Genomic DNA, 13,951 nt, shown 5'->3' with positions numbered 1-13,951 from the left:
AACACATCGGCAGTTGCTGCATTTTGCCTTTTTGTGTAGCTCATAATGAAGCATGATATTTTTTTCTGGGTATTAAGTAAGTGATTAAGATTCTAGTCCACATACAGCTGTCACATATGTGCACCACGCACACATTTATATGAGGAAGCGATGCATACATTTCTCTCTGTATGCATAGGACACATACATTTTGAAAATGTATATAACTGTGTGTGTGGGTGGACATTATTAACAGCATTTCTGCAGGGCCCTGTAGTTAAGGCGATCCCATTATCCAGCCACAGGACAGGCTTTGTTGGGCAAAACATGGCAGTTTCGTGTCTCCTTGCTATCCTTTGCTCTTGTATGACTTCCAAAATTGACCTCCTACACTCTTTAGTCATTTTAAAATGGAAATGTTTATTTTTAATCCTCTTTTAATGTTTAGTGTCTTCAGTCAATCACATAAATGTTCTTCTTTGCGTGTTATTTGGAAGGAATTTTTGACAAAAATGTATGCATGTGTGTGCACATATGTGCACAAGCATGTGTGTGTACATGCATGCGTGTGTGAGGGCAGGCATCCCTGTATGTGCGTGTGTGCGTGAGTGTGGCCCTGTGCGTGCATGTGTGCATGCATGTATGTGTGCACGAGTGCGTATCCCTGTGTGTGTGTGCGTGCATGCACTTATGTATGCTTTCAGCAGTCTATAAGCCTCTCACTTTTCTTCAGGAAGATGTCAGCTCATTCACTCTTTTCTCCTTTATATTTTTCTTGACTGTGATTTGTTGTTTTCTAGTCATCTAGGTTGACTCATGTTTGTTTCCTTCTGTGCGTTTTTCAGGAGTCTTCCCTTTTGTCCTGTTATTTTTGTATAATCCAACACATGGAGTCACACCTTCGCAGGTCTAATCCTTTTGTGTTTTCAGATCTTAGTATCCCCCTTCTAAAATGGTCACCCTTTCTTTGGCCTGTCTTTTTAGTCTCTCTTCTGTCTCCCCTCTTCTCCTTAGGCCATGTTTGCCAGCTACGTCCCTGAAATCATAGAGTTAATAGGAAACCGCAAGAAATACGGGGGCTCCTATAGCGCGGTTAGTGGAAGAAAGTAAGTATGCCAAGAGGTTTCGCGGCCTTCGCGGCCACCTTAGGAGCCTCTCTGCATGCCATTTCTGTTTGGCTCTTGTTTCTTTGTCTCATGCATGTAGGCAATGTTTGCCCGCTACGTGCCCGAAATTGCTGCTCTCATCCTGAATCGGAATAAATTCGGCGGGACTTTTAACAAACATGGAGGCAGAAAGTAAGTCACTTGCCCCTGAGGGCATGCACTTGAGTGACTTGAAGAGTCCCTGCAGCAGTGACTTTGAATCATGTCCCTCCCTCCCTCTGCCCCGCCCACATCTTTAACGAGAGAGGGGACACATTCTGCAGGATGGACCATGGTTTCAGAGCATCGGAGATGGTTGGAGCATCTTGAGCGCTTGTGGCCATTCCCGATTTCCAAGAGATAACAGTGAACTTACTTCAAGGGATCCATGTGCACCTGGAACCATGTTTTCTGCACTCTTTCTTAACATACAAACCAAGCTCATTTCATGAGCTGGTGATATGATCAAATTCTGGTCCCTCTTACTGAGGTGCCACCACCTCGTGGTAGATTTGGCACATGCACTAATGCGGGCTAGAATTGTAGCAGGGGCAAGGCCTGGCCCATCCTCCCTACTGGAAATGTCTCTGGTTGCAAGGAGACTGCTCTTTTCAGAACTAGTAGGCTGCCTCCCACCCCCTCACCCCACACCCCCGCCTTGTCATGGAAAGCTATCCTTACACAGTGGAAATGCCTCCTGGCCAGGAAATATTACAGTTATGCTGCCAGGGTGCCACAGGTAATTGGTGGTATGTTTCTTCTTTGGTTTCTCAGACATGAAGGTTTTTTTTTTTTTCCCTTGGGAACTATTTCAGTTTGTGCTCAGGTCATTTTATCAGCATCAATATCAGGGCATGAATCCAGTAGGGACCAGAAGCTTTGTTCTGAGGCTGATGCTGGGACCTTATTCTCAAGATCCTCTGCCAGAGAGAGGCCGTCTCAACGGAGGAGCATTGATGGTTGTGGTGGGGTGGGGGATGGCTTCAGCCATCTTCAAAAGTCAATATATACTTGTTTTGAAGGCTTTCGGGGGGTGGGGACTTTCAGTTTTGTTCTTACTCCAGCGTATGAAGTGCATAGAGTAAGATGGGCACACACTCTGTGCACACCTAGAAGAGTGCGCACTGGTGGGCTTGCCAGACGCTGACTCCCACATCTCTATTAAAATGTAGGAAACTGTCCCCTTCGTGCCTGTCCTCTGTCCCCCATCACTGAATTCTTATCTTCTTATTTACTCTTACTGATTGCAAATTATTACCTTAGCTTAAGATAACTAGAACCCAGCCTGTAGGAAGTAACCTTCTTCCCCACAGCCACACCTCCCATCTTGACAGTTGGCCCTGCTGGATGACGACCAGTGAGCCTCTTTCTGATTACTGAGTCCAACACAACCTGAGCTCAGGTGTCCAGACCTCTGTTCAGAAAATGAGGAGGTGGAGAAAGGGCTCATTTCCTTGAACTACCCACAGGGCAGCAGTTTCCTTTCATAGACACACAAAGGACAGTGAGAAAAGAGGCCAGTTGGCGTCTCCTCAGTACAGCAGCACGTCTCTCCATCTCCCCCCATAGGCCTCTCCCCTTCCTATTATCTTAACAACCCTGGATGAGGTTAGAACCAAGCTGTTCTGATGTCTGGGCCATTGGTTGCTTCCAAAAGGCCAAATAAGCCCAAAGACTTCCCTCCATCATTTATCTCAAGCCAACAGGAAAACAGCTTCCTAATTCCATGTGCCTTTAAGATATGGGCAGAGCTCTGTAAAGCAGAAGGCATGCAAGAGTCCCAGGCCCTCATTACAGCTGTCACAGCCCATTGGTCTCAGCCTGCATCTCCTTATCCCTGTCCCCAATGAAGTCAATAAAATCAATTGCTTTGAAATCTAAGTTGAAAGTATTTCTTGACTCTCATTCCCAGGTGGGTTTCCCCCCCAGAATAGTGTTTGTGACCCATTATGGGTGGGCTGTTGACTGACAGATTTTGTTGATAGGTGGCCCAAAACAAGGCTCTGAGACCAGCACTCACTGGCCTGCCCTGGTCTGATCTGGTCAGGTTTAAAGTCTGGCATGTCCACCCAGAGCCCCACCTGCTGAGGACTTCAGATCACAGCCCTCCTCCAGTTTCGTTCTGGCCCTGTAATCTTTTATCACCACTTTTAGCCTGGTTTCTCTTCCCATTTCTCTCTCTTTTCTTGTCCCTTTATAAAAAAAAAAATGCATTTTGCCTTTAATGTTCTCTTTTGGGTCTCCAATGTCCCTGGACCCTGCGGAATATACTGTATGTCCTGTCATCAACACCAGGGCTGTTCCCTTTGCTTTATGCATTGTTTCCTGGTTCAAAAGCTAATTACCAAGTAGTTTAAAGAAGCCCTTGGTCACTTAGATCTTTCATCAGAAAATATAAGCTTGGGAAAGGAACGGTAATAAAGGGCCATTAGCACCCTTTGTTTGATGTTGTTTTTCCAGTCAGAGGAACAAGATTGATGAAATGTTATGTTTGGCCAAAATTTGAGTTTTCATTTGGATTTCAGTGTTGAGAGAATGGGCTGTCAGAATCAATAAGTTTCCTTTCGCTTGGGATATGGGCATGTGGTAGTAATTAGCAATATAAGGTCTTTACTTGAGCAGCGAAGCATGGATTCTGGCAGCAAACATAATGAGAAACTACAGTTGTTCTATTTCGAACGTCAAAAAGTTTCCAGATAACATTAAATGCATTTGCCAAAGGAAAGGGGCTTAACTTTGTTGAGAGCTGGAGTTTAGACTCTTAAAATAGCAGGCAGCACTTTGAGATTTTGTGCATGTGCTATCCCCATCCACACGCGTATACATGCTACTCCCTGGGACTGAATTCAGCAAGTGCCTAGAAAGCAACTTAAGGTATACATAGCTAAGACGGTTCTTTATGTGCGTACTTTATTTAGAAGTAGCCACTTATAAGAGTACATTGACTTGTCAAACAGTTGAAGGCAACTTATGACCCACAAACCGCCAAGACACAAAAGCTCGAAATCCAAAGATTGTTCAGGATAAACAATAAGTACGGTAGAAACTTAGGGCTTGAATAATACAATAAGTACGGTAGAAACTTAGGGCTTGAATAATACAACAGCCATGTCTGGGTGTTGGAGATGATGGAGGTCTCCTTGGCACTTCTTTGTGACTTTTAATCGAGGTATTTGGCGTGCTGTAGCTGTCTGCTGTGGCCATTCTCACAACTTCATTCTTGCCTACACGGAAGTAAGGTGAGGTGAGGCCTGGTGAGGACCACTTCAACCTTTTTATTAGTCATCATGCCTCAAGTCATCCATCCCAGCTGTCAGTACAGGTACACACAAATGTGCTAGTCTCAGTGTCACTTACCACCTAAGAATAGAGACTTGAATGTTAACGAAGAGTTCAATCAGTAACCAAGGGAGGTATCTAAGTTACAATACTGAGACAATTAGCTTCTTGGGCTGAGACCCTAAATCGTATTCTATACAGCAGTCCTACAGCAGCTCAGCCTGCCTCCCAAGGCCTTTGACTCTGCCGCCTTCCCTCTGTGGACAACGAAAACTGCTCAGACGTGGTGGAGGTGTGTGTGTGGGGGGGACACCAAGACTCCCATGGCCGTGGGACTCTTGGTTGGCTGTCTCTCTCCTCCCACAGCCTGTCACAGGGTCCCTAGAGGTCTCTTCTCTGAGTGTAATTCATTCTACTCTGGTTAGTTTATGGGAACTGACAAGATCGTGGTCCAAGGTCATATGGCCAAGGGCCATGGAAAATAATTGGCCACAGAGAGGAATCCATCGGCCGTAACCCCCTGGATAAGAGACAGTACAGCTGGGGAGCCTTCTAGACCTTGTGTTTCCCAAGCCTTGTGCCTGGCTTCAGTGGCCCAGGTGTTTGGGACAAAGAGAACAGGATGGTTTATAGAGGGCCCCATAGACTTTTGGTAGCCAAATGCCCATAGAACATGTGGAGGGGTATGAATAATAAAAGACAAAGGAGTGTACAAAGGAGAGCAAGAAACCGAATGTAGTTAGCCTGGAAGAAAAATCTCCACAGTGACATCCCCATTCTAGAGAAGGAAGTGGTTATTACAGTCAAGCCCATATCTTGCTCCAGTACAAGAAAGGCATCTCTGGAGCTTCAGTGTTGGTCACACACGTACAGATGCCATAGTGCTTCATCCCGGTCAATTTATACAAGGCTGGTCCATCTTGAGTTGTTATAGTACTTCACGATTTCCAAGAGATAGCAGTGAATTTATTTAAAGAGGCCATGCATACCTGGCATAGTATTTTCTACCCTTATCTGAGCCCAGTGCTCCAAGGGTGCAAAGAATAACTATATCTCCTGCAAAATCTCCAGCTTGCGTGGGCATTGGTCTTAACCCACTAGGTGCAGGGCTATATGCATCTCCTGGTTTCTCATGATTTAGTCCTGGCTTAGCTTGTCTTTCCTCCTGTTCAAAGCAGACTGCTCTCCTCCCTCGTGTATTCTCTCCCTTCCCCAGACCCTGCTGTGTGCTTCTTTCTGCCTACTTACTACCTTGCACCAACATGGGAGGGCACTACCTCTTCTCCCTACCCTCAGGTTTGGCCTACAGTGGGTCTAGGCCATTAAAAAAGAAGAAGAAGAAGAACTGAGCATTGTAAAGGCCAGAATATGACCATTTCCTTACAAAGATTCTAATTTGCCCCCTCTGACCTAAAGAGAGTCGCCATCTGTCATGCCTCCATGTTTATTCATTCCATGTGTGTTTGTTGAGTGCCTGCTCCATGCCAGGCATCAGGGACAGATACATTCCAGTACACCTATTAAACCCTCCAGCGGTACCACAGCTCTCTTCTTCTCTCTTGAGGTCCGTGCTATCTCGCCTCCTGACTGGCTGGGAAGTTCAGCTTGAAAGCTTATTTAAACCTGCTTAGATCCCAGACAGTATCCCTGCAATACCACTGCCGCCCTTGGGGCATGGCTTCCAGGGTGCAGGAGTGGGATTTGGGTTGATTCATGTGGTGCTGTCTTGGCTTGATACCTCGGGCCCTCCTGCTTTTCTTTGCTGTTTACATGGGTCTTGGGTGATGCTCACTCTCGCTTGTCCTGGGGCTGTGAGGGCTGGCCTGTTCTTGGGAGGGATGCTTCCTATAAGATGTCCTTTACAGTTTCTCTATCTCGGACATCTCTCAGGTTGAAATGGGACTGAAGGCTTGTATTTTACACAATCTTTGATCCCTTGTCAAGAAAAGCCATTGAGCACTCTCCTCCTGTAGCCCATGTGACTCCCCAGCAATGTCTCAGGATCCTTAAAATTTAAAAACCATAAATTAGCAAATCATCAACATATCACTGGGAAGGTTCATCTGGTAGCGATTCTAGTCAGAAGGAAACATGGGCTCTAATAACTGATTCTCACAAAGATACAAAGAATTGTAGACAGACAGATACAGTAAATAGGAAGACAAATAGATAATTCAAGCTGACAGACCATCTTGAACTGATTAAGCGTTCTGCTTTGATTAGCATTAAACTTTTGGGGGAAGGGGGTGGGAAGAAATGAGATTACCCTCATACTTTGGGAAAATGACCCCTGATGACGCCTGAAAGTGGGTACCGAGAGGCAGATCCGAAAGCATTTGTCATCAGATGTTTCACATTACGCAGTGTCCCAGGTAGTCCTTCCCAATGCCCGGCCTCTGGGTGGGTGTGGATGTGGGTACTTCTGCCTTGACATCTGCTTTGGGTCCTTCTAAGACACATTTTTAGTCCTTTTCAAACTTGAACATCTCCTGAAAAGAGACTTGGCTGCACAGTCAATCACTCTCCCGACGGTGCTCATGGCATGAAGGCTTACCCTCTGCCCCCCTTCCCCGCTGTCTTTCTTCCCTTCCACACACTTATCAAAATGCTCCACCTATTGTTCTCCAAACAGGAATAGAAATGTAGGTGGGAAGTGAACCGGGAACCTTAAAAAAAAAAAAATCAATCCTAGACTTTTGCTTTCAAATATTCTTGATTCCATTTATAAAGGAATTTTGATTATGACTTTTCTAATTATAATTCCCAAAGATTCTTTCTGCTCAGCTTCACATTTGATGGAGTGAGTTCTTGCTGGGTCGATTTAGAATCCTGGGACCAAATGTAAGCATCCGAGACTAAGTGGTACCCTATTTTCTGTCTTCCTGCCATGCCAGTCATCCCGATAGAAGTCTTTCCAGAGCTGTGACAAGCAGTTTCTTGTAGGCTTGGGGGTTCAATCCACCACTGCTGTCACCATGCTCTGAAAATAATACGGCAAACTTTCTAACTAGCCAAGTCCAGTGTCGCTTTGTATTAAAATGTTATAGAAGCCAACACAGCATGAAAGCTGTGGAAATCTGATTCTGTCAGAGTTGAGCCTCCACACAGTGACTGGGGTTGCATGGTGAGGACCTGCACCCTCCCCTGCTCTCGTGGAGACTTGCTCTGAATGAGAGGGCCAGTTGTCAGTAAAAACCATCTCCTCTGTGCCATTCCAATAAGGAGATGTGAAGGCAGATCAGAGATACATATATGCCATTCCTGGAAAGTTTATGATGCTCTTCCATGAAGCCGAAGGGTCATGCTGGCTGGCCTATGAAACAGATATAGGAAGAAGCCCTTTCCAGCATGTTGGCTCAACAATTACTCAGACCCCACCATGAGCCAGGGATTGTGCTGGACTCTTTGGTTAAAAGAATGAGTGAGAGAAGGTGGTTGTTGCTCTCCTGGAGAGTGTGCGAGACCTAGTCCAGTCAGAACTATCCTAGGAGCCAGTGGCAGCTAAACTGAAGCTTGATTAGGCAGGATCATCATCCCTGCGAAGTGTTCTTTTGGCAGGGATTTGGCACGATAAAATCAGGAAGGTGTGAAATAATCATGAAGGCAGGAAGCACATTAGAGTGAATGTTCTGAAGAGCGTGCGTTAACTCAGATTGTCGGATGAGCCCGCTGGACTGCATAGGCCAGAGGTGCGCCTGAAACCTTACAGATCCAATAAGGAACCCAGGAAAAGGTGATAGGAGGGTGTAGGGAGATTCAGAATGGCTTGGGACCTGGTGATGATATGAAAGTCCGCTCCTTCCTAGGCCGCACAGCGTGCTGCTGTGATGTGTCGTGCCTCCTCAAGCTCCTTCCAAATCCCCAGGGGTTGCAGAGACTGGTGTTGTATAGGGGCTCATGCCCCTCAGCTTCAGATGGCATTACACTCTGATGAGCCCGTAATAACTGGAAAACAACCTGTTTATGAAATGCACTTGGTAGACTTCACCTTCTGAGCGTACTAGTTTAGACCTGCCTTCCTTAAGGCACCTTCACCTCCCTTAAGGCAGTATAGTGGGACCAGACCATCTAATACAGAGATCCCTTGTAAAAGTGTTACACAACCCATGTAAGTTGTTCACTGCCTGATTGAAATTGAACAGAATGGTTGTACAGGTAGCGTTTGGCTTCAGTCAAGTGGAAAACCTTGAAGTGAACCCTGGCTACTGTGTGCCGAGTGTGCTCAGAGAGGATGGCCAGCAGCCCTTGCCAGCCGAGACAGCACCCTTTGGGTCTAGGGGCCGATAAGGGGAGGATGTATCAGGTCATCACGGTGAGAAAGCCGATCCCAGTAGTATGTGGAGGAGGAGGAGGAGGAGGAAGACGCATGACTTACCATGTCTGTGAGAGAGAGAGAGGTGGGGCTCACCTTGCAAATCAAAGCCATTCCCAGAGGGAGACAAGATAGAAGCTATGCATGTTTGGAATCATTCTTTCTGTAGTCCACCTTCCTACCCCAAATCTGTCCGGATCAGTGTTCTCTGTATTAATCCAGGTGCAGCAAGCAGCAGCAGCAGCAGTAGAGACAGGCAAAGCTTCTTTGCTCTAAAGGGAGAAACATGCTATTGAGGAAAGGGAACTCTCTAAGAAGAAAACGGTCAGATCGAAGGTAGCCTGCTTCCTGTACAATGGCTCAGGGCCACTCGAGTCTCAGGTATTGAGATGAGTGAAACGTAGAGAGCGGAGTGTGGTCAGGAGACCCACGGAAGGTCAGGGTGACCTGTGACAGCTTCACAATGGTGAGATTACATAATAAGGCTGCACAGGGCTTGGGAGGATGCTTGCTGTGTAAGCAGAAGGACCAGGCACAGGAGCACACATCTATGACCCCAGAGACGGGAGTCAGAAGCAGGTGGATCCCTGGCCTTCACCAGCTGTCCAGCCTAACCAAGCCTGTGAACTCCAGGTTTGGTGAGAGACCTTGGCTCTGAAAATAAGGTGGAGAGTGACGGAGAAGGACCCCTGAGGCAAACCTCTGGCTTCCATCTGCACTTGTGCCCACCTAAACATATATGTGTAGAAACTCCTCTCTCTGAAAGGAAATAGAGGAATTAAATGAGAAACTGAGGCAAAGGTCAACAAATCCACCCCTTAGGGTTCTACGGTTGTAAGCAATGAAAATAGTATTTTGCTGCTGCTTAATTTTTTTTTTTTTTTAATGATGGAGTGCCCTTAAAATTCCAGGGGCAATCTGAAGGGCAAGCTCCAAGAAAGGACAGAAAACAGCCAGAAATGAGGCTCTCTGATCCAGGAAGCAGAAATTCATGGTCATTACAGGATTTTGCTACCAGCAAGGTTCAACTCCTACTGTTAACTTGAGCAACAACTAGGCTCGCTTGGATATGGAAACTTGGTTCGCGATAACAAAACTACTCATGCAATTAAAAGTGAGATGTCGTTGACAGAAGGAATGGTCTATGCTTGATATGTGGAACCGGCATTGCTGAGGTTCTCCGAATTTATCAAGTCTTGGACCAATACTCCATGAAGGCTACAAGCTACAACAGATGTGTGGGCATTGTTTACCCATAGTCTGACTCTGATCCTGTGTACTGTCTGGTTATAGAGATCTTCTTACTGTTTGGAATGGCGGGTCCTCCAGGCTGGCTTAGTCCTCAGCTGCAAATGACAAAATGCATCCGTTGTGGGTGGCAAGTTCTGGGGAAGGGCTCCCCAGTGTCCTCTGCTGGGCCATCCAGTGCTCTGCTTCCTGACCTTGGGTCTCTGCTTCATGATGGTGCCTATTTGCTGAGCTGTTTGAGTCTGTTTGCTCCGCTGTCTGGCCCATTTAGCAAAGCAGTAAAACAGACTGCCTCTTCCAGAATGTTCCTGTCGACAGCTGCATAGGAGGATTGCTCCTTTCTCTTCCTCACTCGGGGGGGGGGGGGCGGGGGGCAGATCACATTTCCTTCCTTTCTCATTAGTAAAGCCGCAGCTATGGCCAAGAGGAGATTCTCTTAGCCTTAAGCCTTCTTGTTAATCCCTCCCATTTTCTTTCCTTCTTTTTTCTTTTTTCATTTTGTTTTCTTTTCTCTTAACAGGAAACGGTTAGAGTCAGGTTTGGAACTGTGGGCATGATAAGTACTCTGTTGTTTTGTTTTCATTTCTTTGCCTTTACGGAATGGGAGATGATTCCAGGAGGCTGAGTTGCTCAGCCAGTCTTGCAGTTTTCTGTTAAACGTTGACTGCGTTTCCTCTGGCTTAGTGTCCAAGCAAAGCATACTCTTTCCAACAAATAGATCTTGAAAACAAATGGGGTGTGTGTGTGTGTGTGTTTGTGTGTGTATGGATGTGTATGTGTGTGTGCGTGTGTGTGTGTGCGCGTGTTTGCTGAGGTAGGGCTAGATTCTGGGGTAGCGTGGGCAGATAAGGACAGCAAGAGTGAGTTTGCTTTGATTGGTGCGGACAGTCTTTCCTCATAGTGAAAGCAGACTCTTGGGAACAGTTTCAGTAGAGAGAAAAGAATGGAGGTGGCAGATAGATTTGTTTCTGATTCTGCAATGGGCGCACAAGCCCAGAGGAGAGAAGTTAAGAGTGAAAGTTGTCCTGAAGGCACAACTCAGACCAGGGCCAGCTGGCTTCTGCAGGCAGAAGGACGTGGCTGGCTGAGGTAAGAGGTGAAGTCTGGCTGCAGGGGAGAAGTTCAAGTTCAACACAGAAGGGTGCCCATGGGCTGTGGGTACTGACCACCATGTTGGCTGCTGGCTGGTCCTCCAACTCCCCCACATCTGCCTGATAAAATGATGCCCATTCTCCTTGCCCAGCATTCCTTAAAAATCCAATCACTTCCCATCAGAGGCTACTGAGGGTAGGAGGTGTGGGGAGAGGTGGGATGACAAAGGCATGATTAGAAGGCTCAGCAGAAAAGCAGAAGAGAGTCCAGCATATGTATTTGATATAAATATTATAGTTTCACAGAGACATCTAGATCAATACACGCCACGTTTCATCTACCTCTTTGACAAAGTGAGTGCAATGTATTCAGAAAAAGCTGTATAGGATTTTCAATTTACTCTGTCTGATTTATTGTGACAGGATAGCTATGGGTTTTTTAAGTTCTTTATACGTGTTCCAGTAAAAATGGATATAGTATCTTTAAAAATAAACAGCCCAGAGCCACGCATTTTATACTGTCTTCCCGGTGTGAGGCCTGGCTAAGGGGAGATCTAAGCCCTCCCGACCTTGGAAGACCTGATTGCGGTCAGATTTGCCTTAGTCTTTGCTCTTCGGCTTTTGGGAGGGTGGGGGAGGTGGGGAGAGTAAACAGAGAAATCAATCAGGAAGCAATTGCAGACGTCTAGACAAGATAAAATGATGACAGGAACTAGGATATAGGCAGGGAGCTAGTACCCCGCGGGATCCATGGGGACTCATGAGGGGCTTGGGTGGGGTGACTGGCTGGAGGTCATGCTGGCCTGCTCTCTAGCCTTTTATCTCTAGGCAATGTCTTTCCCACAGCACCCAATGCTTCTTTTTAGAAGAGGCATCAAGTAGAGGGTGTTGTGCCCTTGGTAGGTGGTGTTCATGCTTGCGCCACATGGCTGAACCTGTTTTCTCATCAAGGGAAAGAAGGCATTAGAGTAGAAATGGCCCATAGGCACTCGGAAGTTAAGATGCACCTGGAAACGTTGAGTAGGGACCTATTGCCACCACCCTGTCACGGTGAAGCGTGGAATGTTTCAAATGTGGTTTTGCTTCCAGAAATACTGCCTGGCGTGTGTAGAGTTTTGTTCTCATCGAGGGACACTGACTCTCAGTGACTCCCTGGTGCCCCATCACTGGAGCCTTGAAAAGCCCTGTCTTCCTCTTACACCGCCTGTCATAAGTCCCCCTGGAAACACATGCGGGAAATTGGCTTCAGAAACAGGTAGCCACTCAACTCAGGAATTTTGGACTTCCTGGCCCACCAAAACAAAAACCGTAAAGCGGCTGAGGAGAATATATGTGAGGTCATTCTAGAGGTGCCTAGGAGGAGGAGGAGGAGGAGGAGGAGGAGGAGAGAGGAGAGATGAGGAGGAGAAGGGGGAGGGGGAGGGGGAGGAGAGGGGAGGGGGAGGAGGAGGGGGAGGGGGAGGAGGAGGAGAAGGAGGAGGGGGAGGAGGAGGAGGATGGAGGAGGAGGAGGAGGAGGAGGAGGAGGAGGGGAGGAGGGGGAGAGGAGGGGGAGGAGGGAGGAGAGAGGAGAGAGGAGGAGGGGGAGGAGGAGGGGGAGGAGGAGGAGGAGGAGGGAGGGAGGAGAGGAGGGAGGAGGAGGGGGAGGGGGAGGGGGAGGAGGAGGAGGAGGAGGAGGGGGAGGAGAGGAGGAGGAGGGGGAGGAGGAGGGGGAGGAGGAGGGGGAGGAGGAGGAGGAAGGGGAGGAGGAGGAGGGGGAGGAGGAGGGGGAGGAGGAGGAGGAGGAAGGAGGAGGGGGAGGAGGAGGAGGAGAAGGAGGAGGGGGAGGAGAAGAAGGGGGAGGGGAAGGCGCGCGCAGTCATAAATATTTGGTGATGATGACCTTGTAGCACAAGTGAGTGGCAGCTTCCCAGTTACCCCCGAGAGTGTTTGTGGTAGTCACACATTGGTCTTCTCTTACGCAATCACACTCAACAACAAAGGGCCTGAGTTGTTGCGAGTTCTATCTACCTAGGCTTTCCACCCGTCATTAGCTCACTGTCTGGGCCTCTTACTCAGTGCTGGTGCTGTTTGACTAACCCCCTTCCGCCAAATTCCACTTGCTACCATTGTGTAAATGTTTAAGACGCTCCCTTGTACATCTGAGATGACGCTTTCATCGACGCTTACATTTGTTACCTTTGCCTCAGAACTATCTGTTCATTGAACTCGATTGGGCTTTGTCCCACCCACAAAGAAGTGAAATGGTCACTTCTTTCAGATCTGTTGTCTGTCTTCACAAGTCCAAGTGATCAGGTCACATGGAATCCCAGGCATGAAGAAAGAGCCACAGGACAGAGTGGCTATAGCATCTCTCAGGGTAGCCCACTTAAAACAACTGCTGCTGCAAGTGGGTCATGTCTCTGTGATCCTTCAGATGCCTGGGCTGGTGAGAGAGTCCTCAGCTCCACAAGAGAGCAAACAATTATGGGATCCAGACATTTACAGGACTTCTGCAACCCCTTGAATTGCCAGAGTGTATGACTAATGTTAAAGTTTGGTTTAGTCTATGAACAGTGGCATTGGTGATTTCTGTGTTCCTTCTGTTTCCTAGCGCTTTCTGGGCCGATTCGTTAGGTGTAGCCTAATCTAGAGATGCTGAGAAGCTGTTGTGTCTGAAGGGACTTTCATCTCTGTCCACCCCATTCCCATGGCAGACCTGTCTGAATCTCTAATGACTCCTCCAATACCTCCTCTTGCATGCATTGGCCAGCCCCTGCCTGTTCCCAAGGGAACAGAAGCTGTGAGGCACGAGCCCACGCCTGTCAGCTTCATCTCACTGAGCACTGGAGTCTCACACCTGGACTGCGTCCTGGGTCAGTCACTTTTACTTCCTGTGAAACCAGAGATGCATCTCAA

General features: G+C 47.5%; 1 protein-coding gene across 13 annotated transcripts in view; it reads left to right on the top strand.

The window, feature by feature from the left end:
- Nucleotides 1-13,951, top strand: part of Kcnma1 (potassium calcium-activated channel subfamily M alpha 1) — a 699,737-nt gene that overhangs the window by 471,665 nt on the left and 214,121 nt on the right. For all 13 annotated transcript variants that reach the window (XM_051142911.1, XM_051142912.1, XM_051142922.1 and 10 more), the window contains exon 9: nt 994-1,085. In XM_051142911.1, coding sequence (XP_050998868.1) covers nt 994-1,085 — 92 coding nt within the window. The remainder of the gene's footprint in view (nt 1-993; nt 1,086-13,951) is intronic.

This window comes from Acomys russatus, chromosome 3, assembly GCF_903995435.1.
Source record: "Acomys russatus chromosome 3, mAcoRus1.1, whole genome shotgun sequence".
NCBI lineage: Eukaryota > Metazoa > Chordata > Mammalia > Rodentia > Muridae > Acomys > Acomys russatus.
Note: the sequence above shows the minus strand (reverse complement) of the source record. Positions and strands in the feature narration are given on the sequence as shown.